Here is a 9,184-nt window from a genome sequence, read left to right as displayed (position 1 = left end):
TTTTTTTATTCTTTTGCGTAAAACTAAAATTCATGCCAATATTTTTCCAGGATTTATAATAATTGGAGTAATGCAAATGCATATTTTCTAAAAAAAGTCATTTTTAGTGAAATTTTGCCGGGAATGGGGCTTTAAATTCATTTAATGTTGAGGCATTAATTATTTCACTAGGTAGTGAATTCCACTTTTCGATAATATAATACGAAAAAAAGTTTTTTTCTGTGCATAGTCTGCTGTTTTGCAATCTTAAACTTATGACCTCTAGTTATTGAGTCCTTTATAAAAACAAAATAATCATTTAAATTTATATTGTCAAAGCCATTCATCATTCTAAAAAGCTGCAATAAGCATGCCCGCTCTCTCCTATACTCTAAAGTATTTAGTTTTGTTACTCGTAATCTTTCTTCATAAGACATGTTTTATAAAGGGGGAGCTAATTTTAATGATCTTCTTTGAACCTCTTCAAGAGCTTGAACATCCTCCTTATTATGTGGTAACTGTAAAATAGAGCAACTTGTGTAGCGCCCTCAATTGGGTATGGAAAGTTCGAAGTAGTAGATCGCCTAGTAACCAGATCACAATGCGTAAATTGAAGTTAAATTCACCATAATGAGATATGTAGAGATAATTTCGTTGTTATATTATGATTCTTTGATTCAGTGTTATATGCTTTGGAGTTTGCAATGACCTAATTAGAGTTAAGCTTTGGCTTAAGCCGTTAATTATCATGTTAAAGTTAAGACCTATATTACCGTAAGTAATGCTATGCATGAACGTGAACAGACGAGGAGACGCAAGTGCAGGTAGAGAGTCGACCTTTGACCTTTATAGGCCTAGGATGTTCCTACGAATATTTCATGTGTTTCATAGATTTATCGATGTGGGCTTTGTTAATTATTATCTTGTTATATGTTTAACTACAGAAACCATTGTGAGATGGATGAAACTGAACATAAAACCGACTACGTTTCATGGTCCCTCGAGCCGGATGTCGCTACCGTAATGGATCCGAACCAATTTCCTACTCTAGTTAGCTCAAGTCTAGGATTAACTACAACCTGGCCTAGTGGCCTAGCTCCAGGATCTATTTTAGTGACTTCGCCTACAAATGTAGGCTCCACCACCGAACCAGTTAACCAAGTCTTACCACCACCTAAAACTGTACCAAGTCCTGACCCACTACTAACTCAGTGGGACAATCCGACCTGCCCCTCATCCCAGCCTGAGCTAGAAATCACACCAAATGACAGTGCTAGCCAAAGAGGATCGACAACCTCATCTGTCCATGCGAGAAGGTGCATCGAACTAAAAGCCAGAGCTACCGCACTGGAGAGACAACGGAAATTAAATGAAAGACAGATAGCCATTGAAGAGGCCTTAGAACAGGCACACCTACAGCAGCTCAACATCCTGTAGCATCCAATGATCAATCCATAGGAGCAGCTCAATTTCCTGTAGCATCCAGTGCTCAAACCGTAGGAGCAGCTCAATTCCCCTCAATAATAATTCGGGTGAATTATTGCTCAGTTCACCTTATCAACAACCATCACGTGCATATCCGCCTGCATCATTGTATGGCATCCCAAGGCCTACACTTCCCCATTTTAGTAGCGGAAAGGAGAAAGACTTCGCCTTACTGAAGATGGCCTTAGACAGTCTGTTAGGGGTTTCCTCATCTCACCGAACAATGCAAGTATCAAGTGTTGCTGAGACACCTTGGTGGCAATATTAGGAAACTGGCTGAAGCATTTATCCATGAGACCAAGCCCTACTCAGCTGCACTTTCAGCCTTGCAAGAAAAGTATGGACAGCCGCGACAACTTGTCCAAAGCGAGATTGGACAACTACTACAAACACCTCCTATCCGATCTAATGATACTGATAATTTTGAGAATTTCGCACTGTCAGTGCATTCATTAGTGGGTATGTTACGGTCGATAGAAGGCGATAGTGGTTATGAACTCCAGTGTGGTTCCCATGTGGATCGGCTAATCAGTAAACTGGCACCTCCTATCCGTGATCGATTTGTAGAGCATTGCATCAACAGAAAGGTTATAGACAAGAAAGGTTACAGACAAGACTTACAACCTTAAGGATCTTTCAGACTGGTTACAAAATAGAACACGAGCCCAGCGAATAGCAAACCAAGCCTCTACACTGTACAAAGAGCATTATCCTGTAACCAAGAAACCATCGAGAACAACAAGTTTCATGACGACTGAGAGAAAGTATACGTTCTCAAAGATGTTCTGCCCTTACTGCACCTCCAATAATCACTATCTGGGAGGGTGCAGAGAGTTCAAAGAACTGAAGGTTGAACAAGTAGTTCATTGGATTTAAAAAAATAAGCGGTGCTGGCGCTGTGGCAGGACACATTTACCGGAAAATTGTACCCTTAAGCGACCCTGTAGACAGTGCAATGACTTGCATTTGACAGTGCTGCATGATGCGACTACCAATGGGGGGAACAAGCCGCCATCTACAGTCCAGTTGTACATAGACAGGCAACATCGTCCTCAAAATGTCATGCTGAAATCTCACCAATCACCCTTCATGGTCCTAAATCCTACATTGACACATATGCAATCCTCGACGATGGATCTATGCGGACAATCATTATGACTCAAGCGCCTAATAAGCTTCATATCACTGGAGTTAAAGACAGTATCTTACTTATGACTGTTAATCAGGGTAGAACCGAATGCAGTGGTTATTCCCTGAACCTGCAAGTGTCATCCCGAGATAATCACCAATGTCGCTTCAGTCTACAGGGGGTGTTCAGTGCTCATCAGCTAAGCTTCTCAGAGTACACCCATCCAATCCAGTCTCTTCAGAAAAGATATGCTCATCTAAGACCAATAACTTTGGCAGATATTAACCAGGCAAAGCCGTTAATCTTGATTGGTTCAGATAATGCAGGACTCATTCTTCCCGTGGAACCAGTACGTCTAGGGCCTAGGGGAGCTCCAGCTGCAATCAGGACAGCATTAGGGTGGACGATACAAGGTCCATCTCATCTACTGACATATCAGCGACCTTAATCCCCATATTTTGTCAACACTCAAGTAAATCAGGATTTGTTGAAAAATGTGAAACGACTGTGGGAAATTGACATTTTACCTTATTCCAAACATGCCGTTAGGTCTCGTCAATATAATCAAGCAGTAGAACTCTTGAAAAAGAAGACGGTTCGCGTTAAAATCAATGGGATAAACCGTTATGCCACTCCGTTTCTTCGCACACAAAATGACGTAACATTTCATGCTAGGCCTGAAGCGGTCCTACCCATTCTTAGACGTTCAGAACGGCAACTTCAGACCAATCCAGAAAAGGCAGAAACCCACAACCAACCGGTGAGGAAGCTGGTGGATGATGGTTGTGTTAAAGAAATATCTAGAGAGGAAGCTGATCAGTCAAATGAATCATGGTACTTCCCACATCATGTAGTCTCCCACAATGGGAAAGATAGACTAGTATTCAATTGCTCATATGAACACAATGGAAAGGTGTTAAATGCTAACCTACTTCCCGGACCAACCCTTGGTGCTAACGGGCCATTCTGTCCAGAGACCGTAGGAAGCCATGGTTTATAATCTGTCTCTTATACACATCTCACAGGTCATCTATCCAGAGACTGAATTGCTTGGACGTAAGAGATGGCGCCATAGCCAGGTGTTGTCCGATCATTTTTGGAAACACTTCATAACTTATTACCTACCCGGTCTTCAGACTAGACAGAAGTGGTATAAAGAATCAAAAAACTTAACAGTTGGCGATGTTGTGCTTATTGTAGATAAGCTATTACCTCGAGCACAATGGCCCGTTGGATCGGTGACAAAAGTGTTCCCTGGCCGGGACAGCAGAGTAAGAGCAGTTGATGTTTGTGTCCGTGGCACGATGTACCGACGACCGGTGGAGATGTGTATAAGAGACAGGTTATATTGAGATTCAGACAGCACAGAGTTGCTGTTTCCGGCGATATAAAGGCTATAAAGGCCCTTTCTTCGGTTCGTATGGCGAGACTTACAACGAAATATTGAACCATGTATATATGAATGGCAGGTATTGCCATTTGGAACAACCTGCAGTACATGTTGTGCAACATTCACACTTCAAAAACATGTCAACAATTACCGCAAAGGATATGAAAATGTGGTTCACTCAGTGGAACACGCATTATATGTGGACAATTGTCTTGACAGTTTGCCTACGGTTACAGAAGCCAATGAATGATGAATATGCGAATCTTGCTTGCTGATGGAGGTTTTAACATAAGACAGTGGGCAAGCAATGTCCCTGGTGTACTTTCAGAGCTCCCAAAAGATTCCATATCACAGAACTACGAATTTTCAATTCCCACTGGAGATGATAACCCCGAGCCTATGCTAGGCCTCCGATGGAGATGTCAAAGTGATACTTTGCATTATGGCCAGAACCATGTTATCTACGATCACCTGAACCTTCGAACAATTTACAGAATTTTAGCAAGTCCGTACGACCCTATTGGGTTTCTTGGTCACTACATTACTCGAGCAAAGGTCATTGTACAAGACTTGTGGAAAGTCAGTAGACACTGGGACACCACAATAGAGGATGGAGCTATAAGACGAAGATGGATTAAATGGGAAGAAGAACTTGAAGACCTACCCTTAGTATCTTTACCACGGTGTTACACACCAAGCAATACCAAACTGCTAGAATCCAGTCGACAACTGCACATTTTCTGTGACGCATCTGAGCGGATCTATGGCTCGGTAGCCTACCTGCGCACTGTTGATGAAAACTCTACTTATGTCAGTTTTGTAATGGCCAGATGTAGGGTGCCCCCGAAACGTCAACTATCCATGCCCAGATTAGAGCTGTCCGCAGCTTTAACAGGAGCTCAACTTTCTGACCTTATTAGGAAAGAGCCAACGATCCCGATCACTACAACATATTACTGGAGTGACTCTACCACAGTTCTGCGGTGGCTGCAATCAGAATCTTGTAGGTTTAAAGTATTTGTTGGAACAAGAGTAAGTGAAATCCAGCAGTTAACGCATGATTGCGAATGGTGCTATATCAACACCACGCTCAACCCTGCAGATGATATAACTCGTGGAATGTCACTCAAGGACCTATCAATTGATGGAAGATGGAGAGATGGACCTGCCTTCCTTCAACAACCTTGCAGTGAATGGCATCAAGAAACAGCTCCAGAGAAGAAGGAGGAAGTGGCAGAGATAAGAGGTGGTGTGTTCTGTGGAGTCACCCAGGTACAAACTGAGCTTCAACTCGAAAGTTTCAGCCAGCTTGACGACCTTATTAAGGCCACCAGAGAGAGCCTCGATGGGGCGGCCCACTCGACTGAAAGCATTGAGCATATCCTCTGGAAAAGGGTGCAAATCGAGTGTTTCAGAGACGAAGTAACAGCCCTTAAAGCTGGGAAACCCCTTCCTACAAGTAGCAGATTAACACAGTTAGATCCATTTTACAACACAACCACTGGACTGATAAGTGTGGGAGGAAGATTGAGGGAAGCTGAACTCCTGCCCGAACAAACAAAACATGCCATAATACTGGACCCTAAACACAGCATAACCAAACTGCTCATCAAAAGCTATGATCAAAGGCTACATCACCCTGGACCAGAAAGGGTGTTGGCCAAAATACGTCGAAAGTTTTGGATTCTCAGAGGACGAGAGGCCATCCGTGGTCAACAACGGCAATGTGCACATTGTCAGAAGTGGCGTAATCCAAAAATCCCAAAGATGAGTGACCTACCCCAATCCCGTCTTAGGCTTTTCAAACCGGCATTCCATTCAACCGGAGTAGATTGTTTTGGTCCTATGACAGTAAAGATAGGAAGAAAGAGTGAGAAGAGATGGGGCATCATATATAAATGCATGACAACTCGTTCAATACACTTGGATCTACTAGAAAGTATGGACGTAGATTCCTTCTTGATGTCACTGCGCCGTTTTATAGCCCGAAGGGGGAAACCATATGAAATCCTCTCCGACTGTGGCACTAATTTCAAAGGAGGAGATAAGGAGCTCCAGCAGGCATTCCATGCTATGAGTACAGAATTACATACAGAATTACAGACACAACTTGCAGACCAAAGAGTGTGTTTCAAGTTCAACCCACCATTAGCCCCCCACTTTGGGGGTACATGGGAGAGAGAGATTAAGAGTGTCAAACATGCTCTCCATGTTGCTCTGGGAGCTCAGAGCGTAACCGAAGCAGTACTGCGGACAGTAATGATTGAGGTGGAAGGGATCTTGAATTCCAAACCATTAGGTTATGTGTCATCGGACACTAGAAATGTGAATCCTATCACCCCGAACATCCTACTCATGGGTAGATACGATCCAGCATTACCACAGGTCATCTATCCAGAGACTGAATTGCTTGGACGTAAGAGATGGCGCCATAGCCAGGTGTTGTCCATCATTTTTGGAAACACTTCATAACTTATTACCTACCCGGTCTTCAGACTAGACAGAAGTGGTATAAAGAATCAAAAAACTTAACAGTTGGCGATGTTGTGCTTATTGTAGGTAAGCTATTACCTCGAGCACAATGGTCCGTTGGATCGGTGACAGAAGTGTTCCCTGGCCGGGACGGCAGAGTAAGAGCAGTTGATGTTTGTGTCCGTGGCACGATGTACCGACGACCGGTGGCAAAGCTTATCAAGTTGCCAGAAGAGAAGGATGAACCAATGATCGCTGAATAGAACGTGCCCGAATGTTAACTTAAAGTGGCTATTGAACTGATTTGTTATGTTTATAGGATTATTGTTGAATATTGTTAATCTGTTAGATTGTTAACTTTATAATTATAATACGCAAATTTACATGTAAATTTGGGGGCGGCTGTAAAATAGAGCAACTTGTGTAGCGAAGTAGTAGATCGCCTAGTAACCAGATCACAGTGCGTAAATTGAAGTAAGTTAAATTCATCATGAGATATGTAGAGATAATTTCATTGTTATATTATGATTCTTTGATTCAGTGTTATATGCTTTGGATTTTGCAATTAGCTAATTAGAGTTAAGCTTTGGCTTAAGCCGTTTAATTATCATGTTGAAGTTAAGACCTATATTACCGTAAGTAATGCTATGCATAAACGTGAACAGACGGGGAGATGCAAGTGCAGGTAGAGAGTCGACCTTTGACCTTTATAGGCCTAGGATGTTCCTACGAATATTTCATGTGTTTCATAGATTTATCGATGTGGGCTTTGTTAATTATTATCTTGTTATATGTTTAACTACAGAATAAAACCATTGTGAGATGGATGAAACTGAACATAAAACCGACTACGTTTCAGTAACCATGCAGTAGCACAATATTCTAAAGTAGGTCTAATTAATGATTTATATATTATATTAATGGATTCAGTATCTAAGTAGCTAAATGAACCTTTTATAAGACCAATCTTTCTATTTGATCTTTTAATAACATTAGCTACTTGATTACGAAATTTTCAGGATACATCTATTATTACTCCTAAATCATTTATATTGGAAACACTTTCAAGTTCTACTCTCACTACCAATACCCATGTACTGTAATATGTAACTCCTGTAGTTTTTCTTCCCATGTGTACAATTTTACATTTAGATAAATTAAAGGGTAATTGCCAATCAACAGACCATTTATACATCATCTCAATAGCATGCTGGAAATGCTCTGCATCAATTTGATTGTTAACGACTATACATCTTAGTGTCATCAACAAATATCGCAAAAAAATGAGTTCACAACGGAAGGAAGGTCATTGATGAAGATTAAAAATAATAAACTACCAAGTACACTTCCCTGAGGTACCCCACTGGACTCCAATCAGAAAAACTCCATCCCATCCTAACTCTTTGTTTTCTGTTTGACAAATACGCTTTTATCCATAAAAGCAAATACCCACTTATTCCATATGATTCTAACTTTGTCAACAGTCTACCATGGGGGACACTATCAAAGGCATTTTGAAAGTCCATATATATATATATATACAATCAATCGAGTTTCCTTTATCCAACAATCGCGACCAATGGTCAATAACATGCAATAACTGAGTATTGCAAGAACGGCCTTTTCGAAATCCGTGCTGTTCAGGGCAAAACAGGAAGTTATCTTCCATATGAGAAGATATTGAATTTTTTTATAAATGTTTCCATTGTTTTACACAAGGTAGAAGTTAGGCTTATTGGACGATAGTTAACGGGATAGTTAACGAGTGACGGGATCACTCCTGTTTCCTTTTTTAAAAATTGGAACTATATTAGCATTCCTCCAACTTTCATGGACTATTTCATCGATAAGTAGTTTTTCAAACGCAACTGCTAATACAGGGCTAATTTCATGACTCAATTCCTTGAAGACTCTATTATGATACCATCAGGCCCACAGCTGATTTAGAGATATTTAAGTCACTGAGGTACTCCTTCACTAACCGTAACTGGCACCATTGAGATAAACTGACCATAGGCGTAGATGGGGGATGGGGGATATATCCCCCCAATATTTGACAAGGGGGGATGGTCCATATCATCCCCCCCAATATTTTGACTATGTATGGGATAAAATGGAGCTTTACACACTTCAAAAGACTGTCAAAGAAATAATTTGCACTGTCTTATGCGCTTACAAAGATGAAAATTAGCATAATGTATTGATGTTGATAACAAAATTATTTTATCTGGTACCAATCTAAGCTCTTCTTTCCTTAGATGTTAGATGTGCTTGCAAAGAGAGCCACATTTCACACTGAAGAGTGTGGACGACATCAGTTATGTTATTTCAATTCCAAGGTTATATCGGTTGATGAGGAATTTATTGATTAGGCCTATAATAGTAAATTGCATCAATTTATTATGCAAAAACAAGGTTTCCAGCTTCAGAGGGGGTCACATCCCCTGTCCGCACGAGGGCACACACTGGCGCTAACACCAGGCGCGTAACAGGGGTCTTGGGTCAGAGTGGGTATTTATTAATTTTATTTTTTATTTCAACCATCTTTAAAGAGGGTAACCCTTCTAGTTTAGTCCAGTAGGTTAACTAATATTCAGGGGCCCTCTTTAATAAAATTAAAGAACAGTACAAACAACATCATTACAACATAATAATAATAAATATATGCATTTTCATCATGGTTTTATTTATTACAAACATATTCTTTCACCATCTATACACATTGAGGC

At 40.9% G+C, this 9,184-nt stretch overlaps 2 protein-coding genes across 2 annotated transcripts; both read left to right on the top strand.

The window, feature by feature from the left end:
- Positions 1-559: 559 nt before the first annotated feature.
- Positions 560-3,538, top strand: LOC117119833. The gene is made up of 2 exons (XM_033264783.1): positions 560-594; positions 924-3,538. Exons 1-2 carry the CDS (start codon positions 581-583, stop codon positions 1,414-1,416), a joined length of 507 nt encoding a protein of 168 aa, XP_033120674.1. The 5' UTR covers positions 560-580; the 3' UTR covers positions 1,417-3,538.
- Positions 3,539-4,238: 700 nt separating this feature from the next.
- LOC117119875 lies at positions 4,239-6,718 on the top strand. Its single transcript, XM_033264860.1, has 2 exons — positions 4,239-6,399; positions 6,543-6,718. The coding sequence occupies exons 1-2, from the start codon at positions 4,239-4,241 to the stop codon at positions 6,716-6,718; spliced, it is 2,337 nt and encodes a 778-aa protein (XP_033120751.1).
- Positions 6,719-9,184: the final 2,466 nt, after the last annotated feature.

This window comes from Anneissia japonica, unplaced genomic scaffold (genome assembly GCF_011630105.1).
Source record: "Anneissia japonica isolate Jap-2015-1 unplaced genomic scaffold, ASM1163010v1 scaffold724_len3256291_cov202, whole genome shotgun sequence".
In the NCBI taxonomy this organism is placed as follows: Eukaryota; Metazoa; Echinodermata; class Crinoidea; order Comatulida; family Comatulidae; genus Anneissia; species Anneissia japonica.
Note: the sequence above shows the minus strand (reverse complement) of the source record. Positions and strands in the feature narration are given on the sequence as shown.

Coding starts and splice junctions, on each gene's coding strand:
- LOC117119875 (XM_033264860.1), top strand. CDS start 4,239: ATGCGAATCTTGCTTGCTGATGGAGGTTTTAACATAAGACAGTGGGCA. Junction 6,400..6,542: donor AGAGACTGAATTGCTTGGAC/GTAAGAGATGGC, acceptor TGCTTATTGTAG/GTAAGCTATTACCTCGAGCA.